This window comes from Hydractinia symbiolongicarpus, chromosome 9 (assembly GCF_029227915.1).
Source record: "Hydractinia symbiolongicarpus strain clone_291-10 chromosome 9, HSymV2.1, whole genome shotgun sequence".
NCBI classification, from domain to species: domain Eukaryota; kingdom Metazoa; phylum Cnidaria; class Hydrozoa; order Anthoathecata; family Hydractiniidae; genus Hydractinia; species Hydractinia symbiolongicarpus.
This window is the reverse complement of record NC_079883.1, coordinates 9,645,686-9,658,030: the sequence shown is the minus strand read 5'-3', so window position 1 is coordinate 9,658,030 and position 12,345 is coordinate 9,645,686. Positions and strand designations below refer to the sequence as shown.

The window sequence follows — 12,345 nt, the reverse complement described above, 5'->3', positions numbered from 1 at the left end:
AACGTTGTTTTTGTACTCGTTCTGTACGCAACTATATCAATATGTCTGGACGCGGAAAAGGAGGTAAAGGATTGGGAAAAGGAGGTGCTAAACGTCACCGAAAAATTCTTCGTGATAACATTCAGGGAATCACAAAACCTGCTATTCGGCGTCTTGCTCGACGAGGTGGTGTCAAACGTATCTCTGGCCTTATCTATGAGGAAACCAGAGGTGTACTGAAGGTTTTCTTAGAGAATGTTATTCGTGATGCTGTAACCTACACAGAGCACGCTAAACGCAAGACCGTTACCGCTATGGATGTTGTTTATGCCTTAAAACGTCAAGGAAGAACTCTTTACGGATTCGGAGGTTAAGCGTTGTCATTGCTCAACAAAAACGGCTATTTTTATAGCCACAAATCTTTTAAAACATTACTTTGTGCACGCTTCCAAATTACACAATGTGTAAAGTCTTGTCACAGTTACATTTATTGCTATACGATACTATGTCATATATGACACAAAAAAAATTTAGAAATACTTTGTAGGGTTAATTTGCCTGGGAGTGTTTCCGTGAAAAGCTGGGTTAAGTTAAATGTAAGCAATAACATGGATCAATGTACTTGTCTTTTCTGCAAGTACAGCTAATAATACGTATGAAAAGTGAAGCTAATCCACACACACATGGGGAAGTATTTTAAATGTAGGCTAGTGTTCTTAAGCACATTATTTAGAAGTTTTATTAACTTCGGTTAACTTGTAGTGACGCCAAGTAAATGTTTTTTTAAAGATGTGTGGTCTTAAAAAAGACCGTTTGTGTTTGGTAGACGTTGGTTTACTTGCTGCTTGTGTATTTTGTGACGGCTTTTGTTCCTTCACTGACTGCGTGTTTTGCAAGTTCTCCAGGCAAGAGAAGACGTACTGCGGTTTGAATTTCACGAGAAGAGATGGTCGACTTTTTGTTTTGAAGAGCCAAACGCGAAGCTTCGGAAGCAATGCGCTCAAAGATGTCGTTGACAAATGAGTTCATGATGCTCATAGCTTTGCTTGAAACTCCGACATCTGGGTGAACTTGTTTCAAAACATTGTAGATGTAAATAGCATAACTTTCCTTTCTCTTTCTCTTGCGTTTCTTTTCACCAGTTCCACCAATCTTTCCTCCTTTTTTGCCGGCTCTTTTTTCACCTTTCTTGGCTACTTTAGGTGCCTGTTTTCCTCCTTTAGCTGCTGCGTCAGACATGGTTAAAAATTTTTGCTACTTAACTTGTAAATAAGCATTAAACTGCAAGTCAAAACTTTTTGTTTATAAGTAAAAAAATCGGATCGAATTCGATCCGAAAACGCCGATACGCAATTTAATTGGTTAAAAAAAAAATCTTTTGTTTAATACTTAATTATGATTGGTTAAAAAAACATGATTTCGATCCTATTTTTATGATGAAAAAACGAGTAAAGTTTATTTCGTTAACACTTACGTTAAATATTCGTACGTTTTTGTATTAACTTACAAATCAAATCGCAGTTATGTCTGGACGTGGAAAAGGTGGAAAAGCTAAGGCTAAAGCCAAGACAAGATCCTCAAGAGCTGGACTTCAATTTCCAGTCGGTAGAGTGCATAGATTCCTTCGTAGAGGGCACTATGCTAACCGAATTGGATCTGGAGCACCAGTTTACTTAGCAGCCGTCTTGGAATATTTATCTGCTGAGATATTGGAGTTGGCTGGTAACGCAGCAAGAGACAACAAAAAAGCTAGGATTATTCCAAGACATTTACAATTGGCTGTTCGTAATGATGAAGAATTAAACAAACTTTTGAGCGGTGTAACCATTGCAGCTGGTGGTGTTTTGCCAAACATTCAAGCTGTCTTACTCCCAAAGAAGAACGACAAAGGACAGAAGAAGTAAACCGCTACACTCAGAAAACAACGGCTATTTTTATAGCCACACATCTTTAAAAAAACATTGTTTTTTTCACAAAACTATAACCTTAAAGTCTAATAGATAATCCATGCATACGCCTTGTCCTAAGTAACTCAAAGAAATTAAATAAAAAAATTTGATCACAACGTCAAAATAAATTGCACGTATTTGCACCTACTAATGTCTACGGCCATACCACGATGAACACACCCGTTCTCGTCTGATCACGGAAGTTAAGCATCGTCGGGCCGGGATAGTACTTGGATGGGGGACCGCCTGGGAACTCCCGGTGTCGTAGGCTTTTCATTTTCATTTGCTGTGATATATTTCTTGTTATAACAATTAAGGAACGTGGCGGTTGTTGAAAGTGTTTCCTATGACATTTTCCTACGACATTTTCAGGTGATAGTACGAGAAAAAAGAGCTTTCAAATGCATACAAACTCGATCTATTGCCGATCATCCAATAACCCTGACGGAATGGCAAATAAAATAAAATTCCGCCGCCTTCCGAGGACTTATATCGCAATCACGTTTCGTAACAGCCAAGCGAGGTTTTACCTTAGCGTTTAAGTCACCACCGACATTTGGCCGCGCAACTTTTCTAAGCTCATTCATTTTGACTTAAGGAGGGGGCGAGCGCGGACGCAGGCCCCCACTACCAGAAATTGTACGGTCGAGTTACTGACGTTTGCAGTAATCGCAGAGGTCAGCCCAAGCGTAGTGCAATGCAAGAGCCTCACTCTGGAAGAAAACCCTCATTGATCAGTCTTTACTTCCCCGTCAGGTAAGTATGAGTTGGAACTGCACCGTAGCATGAGGGTACCCTTCAAAGTTTGTTAATGCTTGTGGCTTGAGTGTGTTATAAACTGCCGTGTCGCGGGGCATAGGCTGTATTCTCCCCCAGTGTACGCGTTTTGTTCCCGCCGTAGACTATGCAGAGTGCCGTCGGAAAGAGGACTGCTATTATTCTTTTATTGCTTATGTGGGCCGCCATCGGTAATAGTGCAACACCAAGGCAACCCGTGGTCACGGCGTGAATGAATCCACCTCCATGACCCAAGGCCAAAAATCAGATTAATATACTGACCATTCAGAGAATGGCCTACCAGATATTAAACTGATAAGAACAGATACTACACTTGATCTTAGCCATTAGGCCGAGAAGCGATAAAGAACAAGCGTTGCCATGATAGGCATCGTCCACACACCGTAACTGCTTGTGGAGCATGTCACGTTACTGTAAAGCTTACAACTGTCACCGCGTACGGATGGACGGCGACATAGTAAAAATCACGGCTGTTGATTTAGCCGTAGGATGGAGAGCGACTGTAGCGAGTGGATGGTAACTTACATGAATGCTAACAAAGGCGACGATACTAAGTGCGTGATATTACTTTCCAATATGTCTGCGTACATTCCGTTTATCAACGCATTACGCCAGAACGTGCGCGCGCGTTACACAGTAGACCATGCAGCCGAAATGCGACAGTGCGACCCTGCCAGGAGTCGAACCTGGAATCCCCTGATTCGTAGTCAGATGCCTTATCCATTGGGCCACAGGGCCATGCTTATGACTTCGCCCCATCGTCATTTTGGCTTGCGCATTCGTTTTACTTACGACAGAATTCTTCGTGTTTGTAGCCATGAAAGAAAGGGACTTCTGTGAGTGAATTTTTTTACTGTGGTCTAATAAAAAAGTCGAAACGCAGTGCCCAATATATGAATTGCTCCTAATAGCCGGAAACAGGCCGTGTCGATGATGTAGGCCGACATACGCAACGCAAACCAAAGAACGCTTTATGAAAATCCTAACACGAGCGCGGAAGAAGCCCAAATTAACAGACTAGATGTAATGCTGAAGACCTCAAACTCCAGCAGCTTCTCTTGCAGACTATTGCGTCGTACTACAAATAAAAATTAACATGCTTTCGCATAGTCGCGGCACCCAAAACGGACATTATACGATGTACAGAAACACACATTTCTGTTTTCGCGCCAAATCAATTCCCGGGAGTGGTACTTTTACGTCCGCATACTTCGCACCGTCTTAAATTATATCTCATTTACACGGTAATGTTTAGTATACTTCTACTGTGATAACAAGCATCGTTTATCGTTGGATTGTTGTAAGAAAACATTAAAAATGAGTGAAGCAGCTTCTCCAAAGAAAATCGCACCCAAGAAGAAACCTGCTGCAAAGAAGACAGCTGATCACCCTAAATATGTGGACATGATCAAGGCTGCTATCGCTACCCTAAAGGAACGCGGTGGTTCATCTCGCCAAGCTATTACAAAATATATTCATGCAAATTACAAAGTTGCTGAAAACTCAGATCATCATCTGAAAATGGCTCTTAAACGAGGAGTAACATCAGGCGATTTGATTCAAACTAAAGGCACTGGTGCTTCTGGATCATTCAAGCTAGGTCAGGTAAAAAAAGAAAAACCTAAGAAAAAGGCCGCAGCAAAAAAGCCAACGGCAAAGAAGCCTACTGCAAAGAAAAGTACACCAAAAAAGAAGCCAGCAAAGAAGAGCACGCCAAAGAAAGCAGCAAAGAAGCCTGCCACAAAGAAAGCCTCGGCTAAGAAACCAGCAGCTAAGAAACCCACAAAGAAGCCTGTTGCTAAAAAACCTGCAGCAAAGAAGGTCAAAAAGACTCCCAAAAAGGCAGCAAAGAAGACCGCAAAAAAATAATTTGTGTGTATCTGGCTATTACATTAACAAACGGCTATTTTTATAGCCACACATTTACAAAAAAACATTATCTTGGTACAAAGTTAAACTTGTTTAAGTCACTTAAACAGTTAAAAAAGAGTAAATTTAAGATTAGATTCCCTAAGTTTAAGTATTTTCGTTTTTAAATTTCTTATTTTCTTGCTTTTACTTTTCTTGCCCTTCATATTTTTAACATTGTCAAACTTTATGTAGCATAAAATTTTTATGTAGCATAAAATTTAAACAGAAAGCAGGACAAAGTTTGATATAAAAAGCTAGCCGTAATATTTTTTATGGATGTGTGGCTATAAAAATAGCCGTTTTTTGTTTGGTAAGATGCTTAGGCACGTTCCCCACGAATTCTTCTTGCCAACTGGATGTCTTTAGGCATGATTGTAACTCGTTTTGCGTGAATGGCACACAAGTTAGTATCCTCGAACAAGCCAACAAGGTACGCTTCAGAAGCCTCTTGCAGAGCCATAACGGCTGTGCTCTGGAATCGCAGATCTGTTTTGAAGTCCTGAGCAATTTCTCGCACAAGACGCTGGAAAGGCAACTTGCGGATCAAGAGCTCGGTTGACTTCTGGTATCTTCTGATTTCTCTGAGAGCAACTGTACCAGGTCTGTAACGATGTGGTTTTTTCACTCCTCCAGTAGCTGGTGCGCTTTTCCTCGCAGCTTTAGTGGCGAGTTGTTTTCGTGGAGCCTTTCCTCCAGTAGATTTACGTGCAGTTTGCTTTGTACGAGCCATATTTTAAGAAGTCGATGTAGTACGGATACACAAGACGGTCTAAAATGCACTATCGCGCCAAAGTTTTATTTCTCATATTGATTGACAGCTAAGGTTCAAAACAAACCATTTGATTGGTGCTAAGAAAGTAATTTCTGATTGGCTGCATAATGACATTACGCTCATTACTTTAACATTTTTATAAAATCTGTGTTTTTTGGCTACGGGAAAACGGCTGTATCTTCTGATACACAAAAGCTTTTGACTTTTTTTTTTTTTAGTAAGTAGCAGAAGGTTTGGCGAATTCCAACGATGCCAAATTTATTGCCTTACTGAAACATTAAGACCACGAATTTTTAAAAAAACTACAGTTTTACTTAAAAAAATGTACAAAATGTTCGGAACATTTTGTAATGACGCAACTCTATTGGTTAATTAGGGTGTTTCCACGAGCAGTAGGTAATTTTATGGCCTCTTTTTAAAGCTGTCTGAATTCTGTTAACTCAAACGTTGTTTTTGTACTCGTTCTGTACGCAACTATATCAATATGTCTGGACGCGGAAAAGGAGGTAAAGGATTGGGAAAAGGAGGTGCTAAACGTCACCGAAAAATTCTTCGTGATAACATTCAGGGAATCACAAAACCTGCTATTCGGCGTCTTGCTCGACGAGGTGGTGTCAAACGTATCTCTGGCCTTATCTATGAGGAAACCAGAGGTGTACTGAAGGTTTTCTTAGAGAATGTTATTCGTGATGCTGTAACCTACACAGAGCACGCTAAACGCAAGACCGTTACCGCTATGGATGTTGTTTATGCCTTAAAACGTCAAGGAAGAACTCTTTACGGATTCGGAGGTTAAGCGTTGTCATTGCTCAACAAAAACGGCTATTTTTATAGCCACAAATCTTTTAAAACATTACTTTGTGCACGCTTCCAAATTACACAATGTGTAAAGTCTTGTCACAGTTACATTTATTGCTATACGATACTATGTCATATATGACACAAAAAAAATTTAGAAATACTTTGTAGGGTTAATTTGCCTGGGAGTGTTTCCGTGAAAAGCTGGGTTAAGTTAAATGTAAGCAATAACATGGATCAATGTACTTGTCTTTTCTGCAAGTACAGCTAATAATACGTATGAAAAGTGAAGCTAATCCACACACACATGGGGAAGTATTTTAAATGTAGGCTAGTGTTCTTAAGCACATTATTTAGAAGTTTTATTAACTTCGGTTAACTTGTAGTGACGCCAAGTAAATGTTTTTTTAAAGATGTGTGGTCTTAAAAAAGACCGTTTGTGTTTGGTAGACGTTGGTTTACTTGCTGCTTGTGTATTTTGTGACGGCTTTTGTTCCTTCACTGACTGCGTGTTTTGCAAGTTCTCCAGGCAAGAGAAGACGTACTGCGGTTTGAATTTCACGAGAAGAGATGGTCGACTTTTTGTTTTGAAGAGCCAAACGCGAAGCTTCGGAAGCAATGCGCTCAAAGATGTCGTTGACAAATGAGTTCATGATGCTCATAGCTTTGCTTGAAACTCCGACATCTGGGTGAACTTGTTTCAAAACATTGTAGATGTAAATAGCATAACTTTCCTTTCTCTTTCTCTTGCGTTTCTTTTCACCAGTTCCACCAATCTTTCCTCCTTTTTTGCCGGCTCTTTTTTCACCTTTCTTGGCTACTTTAGGTGCCTGTTTTCCTCCTTTAGCTGCTGCGTCAGACATGGTTAAAAATTTTTGCTACTTAACTTGTAAATAAGCATTAAACTGCAAGTCAAAACTTTTTGTTTATAAGTAAAAAAATCGGATCGAATTCGATCCGAAAACGCCGATACGCAATTTAATTGGTTAAAAAAAAAATCTTTTGTTTAATACTTAATTATGATTGGTTAAAAAAACATGATTTCGATCCTATTTTTATGATGAAAAAACGAGTAAAGTTTATTTCGTTAACACTTACGTTAAATATTCGTACGTTTTTGTATTAACTTACAAATCAAATCGCAGTTATGTCTGGACGTGGAAAAGGTGGAAAAGCTAAGGCTAAAGCCAAGACAAGATCCTCAAGAGCTGGACTTCAATTTCCAGTCGGTAGAGTGCATAGATTCCTTCGTAGAGGGCACTATGCTAACCGAATTGGATCTGGAGCACCAGTTTACTTAGCAGCCGTCTTGGAATATTTATCTGCTGAGATATTGGAGTTGGCTGGTAACGCAGCAAGAGACAACAAAAAAGCTAGGATTATTCCAAGACATTTACAATTGGCTGTTCGTAATGATGAAGAATTAAACAAACTTTTGAGCGGTGTAACCATTGCAGCTGGTGGTGTTTTGCCAAACATTCAAGCTGTCTTACTCCCAAAGAAGAACGACAAAGGACAGAAGAAGTAAACCGCTACACTCAGAAAACAACGGCTATTTTTATAGCCACACATCTTTAAAAAAACATTGTTTTTTTCACAAAACTATAACCTTAAAGTCTAATAGATAATCCATGCATACGCCTTGTCCTAAGTAACTCAAAGAAATTAAATAAAAAAATTTGATCACAACGTCAAAATAAATTGCACGTATTTGCACCTACTAATGTCTACGGCCATACCACGATGAACACACCCGTTCTCGTCTGATCACGGAAGTTAAGCATCGTCGGGCCGGGATAGTACTTGGATGGGGGACCGCCTGGGAACTCCCGGTGTCGTAGGCTTTTCATTTTCATTTGCTGTGATATATTTCTTGTTATAACAATTAAGGAACGTGGCGGTTGTTGAAAGTGTTTCCTATGACATTTTCCTACGACATTTTCAGGTGATAGTACGAGAAAAAAGAGCTTTCAAATGCATACAAACTCGATCTATTGCCGATCATCCAATAACCCTGACGGAATGGCAAATAAAATAAAATTCCGCCGCCTTCCGAGGACTTATATCGCAATCACGTTTCGTAACAGCCAAGCGAGGTTTTACCTTAGCGTTTAAGTCACCACCGACATTTGGCCGCGCAACTTTTCTAAGCTCATTCATTTTGACTTAAGGAGGGGGCGAGCGCGGACGCAGGCCCCCACTACCAGAAATTGTACGGTCGAGTTACTGACGTTTGCAGTAATCGCAGAGGTCAGCCCAAGCGTAGTGCAATGCAAGAGCCTCACTCTGGAAGAAAACCCTCATTGATCAGTCTTTACTTCCCCGTCAGGTAAGTATGAGTTGGAACTGCACCGTAGCATGAGGGTACCCTTCAAAGTTTGTTAATGCTTGTGGCTTGAGTGTGTTATAAACTGCCGTGTCGCGGGGCATAGGCTGTATTCTCCCCCAGTGTACGCGTTTTGTTCCCGCCGTAGACTATGCAGAGTGCCGTCGGAAAGAGGACTGCTATTATTCTTTTATTGCTTATGTGGGCCGCCATCGGTAATAGTGCAACACCAAGGCAACCCGTGGTCACGGCGTGAATGAATCCACCTCCATGACCCAAGGCCAAAAATCAGATTAATATACTGACCATTCAGAGAATGGCCTACCAGATATTAAACTGATAAGAACAGATACTACACTTGATCTTAGCCATTAGGCCGAGAAGCGATAAAGAACAAGCGTTGCCATGATAGGCATCGTCCACACACCGTAACTGCTTGTGGAGCATGTCACGTTACTGTAAAGCTTACAACTGTCACCGCGTACGGATGGACGGCGACATAGTAAAAATCACGGCTGTTGATTTAGCCGTAGGATGGAGAGCGACTGTAGCGAGTGGATGGTAACTTACATGAATGCTAACAAAGGCGACGATACTAAGTGCGTGATATTACTTTCCAATATGTCTGCGTACATTCCGTTTATCAACGCATTACGCCAGAACGTGCGCGCGCGTTACACAGTAGACCATGCAGCCGAAATGCGACAGTGCGACCCTGCCAGGAGTCGAACCTGGAATCCCCTGATTCGTAGTCAGATGCCTTATCCATTGGGCCACAGGGCCATGCTTATGACTTCGCCCCATCGTCATTTTGGCTTGCGCATTCGTTTTACTTACGACAGAATTCTTCGTGTTTGTAGCCATGAAAGAAAGGGACTTCTGTGAGTGAATTTTTTTACTGTGGTCTAATAAAAAAGTCGAAACGCAGTGCCCAATATATGAATTGCTCCTAATAGCCGGAAACAGGCCGTGTCGATGATGTAGGCCGACATACGCAACGCAAACCAAAGAACGCTTTATGAAAATCCTAACACGAGCGCGGAAGAAGCCCAAATTAACAGACTAGATGTAATGCTGAAGACCTCAAACTCCAGCAGCTTCTCTTGCAGACTATTGCGTCGTACTACAAATAAAAATTAACATGCTTTCGCATAGTCGCGGCACCCAAAACGGACATTATACGATGTACAGAAACACACATTTCTGTTTTCGCGCCAAATCAATTCCCGGGAGTGGTACTTTTACGTCCGCATACTTCGCACCGTCTTAAATTATATCTCATTTACACGGTAATGTTTAGTATACTTCTACTGTGATAACAAGCATCGTTTATCGTTGGATTGTTGTAAGAAAACATTAAAAATGAGTGAAGCAGCTTCTCCAAAGAAAATCGCACCCAAGAAGAAACCTGCTGCAAAGAAGACAGCTGATCACCCTAAATATGTGGACATGATCAAGGCTGCTATCGCTACCCTAAAGGAACGCGGTGGTTCATCTCGCCAAGCTATTACAAAATATATTCATGCAAATTACAAAGTTGCTGAAAACTCAGATCATCATCTGAAAATGGCTCTTAAACGAGGAGTAACATCAGGCGATTTGATTCAAACTAAAGGCACTGGTGCTTCTGGATCATTCAAGCTAGGTCAGGTAAAAAAAGAAAAACCTAAGAAAAAGGCCGCAGCAAAAAAGCCAACGGCAAAGAAGCCTACTGCAAAGAAAAGTACACCAAAAAAGAAGCCAGCAAAGAAGAGCACGCCAAAGAAAGCAGCAAAGAAGCCTGCCACAAAGAAAGCCTCGGCTAAGAAACCAGCAGCTAAGAAACCCACAAAGAAGCCTGTTGCTAAAAAACCTGCAGCAAAGAAGGTCAAAAAGACTCCCAAAAAGGCAGCAAAGAAGACCGCAAAAAAATAATTTGTGTGTATCTGGCTATTACATTAACAAACGGCTATTTTTATAGCCACACATTTACAAAAAAACATTATCTTGGTACAAAGTTAAACTTGTTTAAGTCACTTAAACAGTTAAAAAAGAGTAAATTTAAGATTAGATTCCCTAAGTTTAAGTATTTTCGTTTTTAAATTTCTTATTTTCTTGCTTTTACTTTTCTTGCCCTTCATATTTTTAACATTGTCAAACTTTATGTAGCATAAAATTTTTATGTAGCATAAAATTTAAACAGAAAGCAGGACAAAGTTTGATATAAAAAGCTAGCCGTAATATTTTTTATGGATGTGTGGCTATAAAAATAGCCGTTTTTTGTTTGGTAAGATGCTTAGGCACGTTCCCCACGAATTCTTCTTGCCAACTGGATGTCTTTAGGCATGATTGTAACTCGTTTTGCGTGAATGGCACACAAGTTAGTATCCTCGAACAAGCCAACAAGGTACGCTTCAGAAGCCTCTTGCAGAGCCATAACGGCTGTGCTCTGGAATCGCAGATCTGTTTTGAAGTCCTGAGCAATTTCTCGCACAAGACGCTGGAAAGGCAACTTGCGGATCAAGAGCTCGGTTGACTTCTGGTATCTTCTGATTTCTCTGAGAGCAACTGTACCAGGTCTGTAACGATGTGGTTTTTTCACTCCTCCAGTAGCTGGTGCGCTTTTCCTCGCAGCTTTAGTGGCGAGTTGTTTTCGTGGAGCCTTTCCTCCAGTAGATTTACGTGCAGTTTGCTTTGTACGAGCCATATTTTAAGAAGTCGATGTAGTACGGATACACAAGACGGTCTAAAATGCACTATCGCGCCAAAGTTTTATTTCTCATATTGATTGACAGCTAAGGTTCAAAACAAACCATTTGATTGGTGCTAAGAAAGTAATTTCTGATTGGCTGCATAATGACATTACGCTCATTACTTTAACATTTTTATAAAATCTGTGTTTTTTGGCTACGGGAAAACGGCTGTATCTTCTGATACACAAAAGCTTTTGACTTTTTTTTTTTTTAGTAAGTAGCAGAAGGTTTGGCGAATTCCAACGATGCCAAATTTATTGCCTTACTGAAACATTAAGACCACGAATTTTTAAAAAAACTACAGTTTTACTTAAAAAAATGTACAAAATGTTCGGAACATTTTGTAATGACGCAACTCTATTGGTTAATTAGGGTGTTTCCACGAGCAGTAGGTAATTTTATGGCCTCTTTTTAAAGCTGTCTGAATTCTGTTAACTCAAACGTTGTTTTTGTACTCGTTCTGTACGCAACTATATCAATATGTCTGGACGCGGAAAAGGAGGTAAAGGATTGGGAAAAGGAGGTGCTAAACGTCACCGAAAAATTCTTCGTGATAACATTCAGGGAATCACAAAACCTGCTATTCGGCGTCTTGCTCGACGAGGTGGTGTCAAACGTATCTCTGGCCTTATCTATGAGGAAACCAGAGGTGTACTGAAGGTTTTCTTAGAGAATGTTATTCGTGATGCTGTAACCTACACAGAGCACGCTAAACGCAAGACCGTTACCGCTATGGATGTTGTTTATGCCTTAAAACGTCAAGGAAGAACTCTTTACGGATTCGGAGGTTAAGCGTTGTCATTGCTCAACAAAAACGGCTATTTTTATAGCCACAAATCTTTTAAAACATTACTTTGTGCACGCTTCCAAATTACACAATGTGTAAAGTCTTGTCACAGTTACATTTATTGCTATACGATACTATGTCATATATGACACAAAAAAAATTTAGAAATACTTTGTAGGGTTAATTTGCCTGGGAGTGTTTCCGTGAAAAGCTGGGTTAAGTTAAATGTAAGCAATAACATGGATCAATGTACTTGTCTTTTCTGCAAGTACAGCTAATAATACGTATGAAAA

General features: G+C 40.3%; 3 protein-coding genes and 6 non-coding genes across 9 annotated transcripts in view; 2 read left to right on the top strand and 7 right to left on the bottom strand.

Moving 5' to 3' along the window:
- Positions 1–3,380, bottom strand: part of LOC130656728 (histone H1-delta-like) — a 76,166-nt gene extending 72,786 nt beyond the window's left edge. The window contains exon 1 of the mRNA XM_057459642.1: positions 2,369–3,380. The gene's annotated coding sequence lies outside the window, so the exon portion shown is untranslated. The remainder of the gene's footprint in view (positions 1–2,368) is intronic.
- LOC130656744 (histone H2B, gonadal-like) lies at positions 812–1,604 on the bottom strand. The gene has a single exon (XM_057459656.1). The coding sequence runs from the start codon at positions 1,216–1,218 to the stop codon at positions 814–816; it is 405 nt and encodes a 134-aa protein (XP_057315639.1). The 5' UTR covers positions 1,219–1,604; the 3' UTR covers positions 812–813.
- LOC130661672 (5S ribosomal RNA) lies at positions 2,081–2,199 on the top strand. The gene has a single exon (XR_008988849.1). It is a non-coding gene; the product is annotated as a 5S ribosomal RNA (ribosomal RNA).
- Positions 2,528–2,692, bottom strand: LOC130659937 (U1 spliceosomal RNA). Its single transcript, XR_008987141.1, has one exon. It is a non-coding gene; the product is annotated as a U1 spliceosomal RNA (small nuclear RNA).
- Positions 2,878–3,069, bottom strand: LOC130660986 (U2 spliceosomal RNA). Its single transcript, XR_008988181.1, has one exon. It is a non-coding gene; the product is annotated as a U2 spliceosomal RNA (small nuclear RNA).
- Positions 3,381–6,663: 3,283 nt separating the features above from the next.
- On the bottom strand, positions 6,664–7,455 carry LOC130656746 (histone H2B, gonadal-like). Its single transcript, XM_057459658.1, has one exon. The coding sequence runs from the start codon at positions 7,068–7,070 to the stop codon at positions 6,666–6,668; it is 405 nt and encodes a 134-aa protein (XP_057315641.1). The 5' UTR covers positions 7,071–7,455; the 3' UTR covers positions 6,664–6,665.
- A 477-nt stretch (positions 7,456–7,932) lies between these two features.
- On the top strand, positions 7,933–8,051 carry LOC130661670 (5S ribosomal RNA). The gene has a single exon (XR_008988848.1). It is a non-coding gene; the product is annotated as a 5S ribosomal RNA (ribosomal RNA).
- Positions 8,052–8,379: 328 nt separating this feature from the next.
- LOC130659936 (U1 spliceosomal RNA) lies at positions 8,380–8,544 on the bottom strand. The gene has a single exon (XR_008987139.1). It is a non-coding gene; the product is annotated as a U1 spliceosomal RNA (small nuclear RNA).
- Positions 8,545–8,729: 185 nt separating this feature from the next.
- Positions 8,730–8,921, bottom strand: LOC130660984 (U2 spliceosomal RNA). The gene has a single exon (XR_008988180.1). It is a non-coding gene; the product is annotated as a U2 spliceosomal RNA (small nuclear RNA).
- Positions 8,922–12,345: the final 3,424 nt, after the last annotated feature.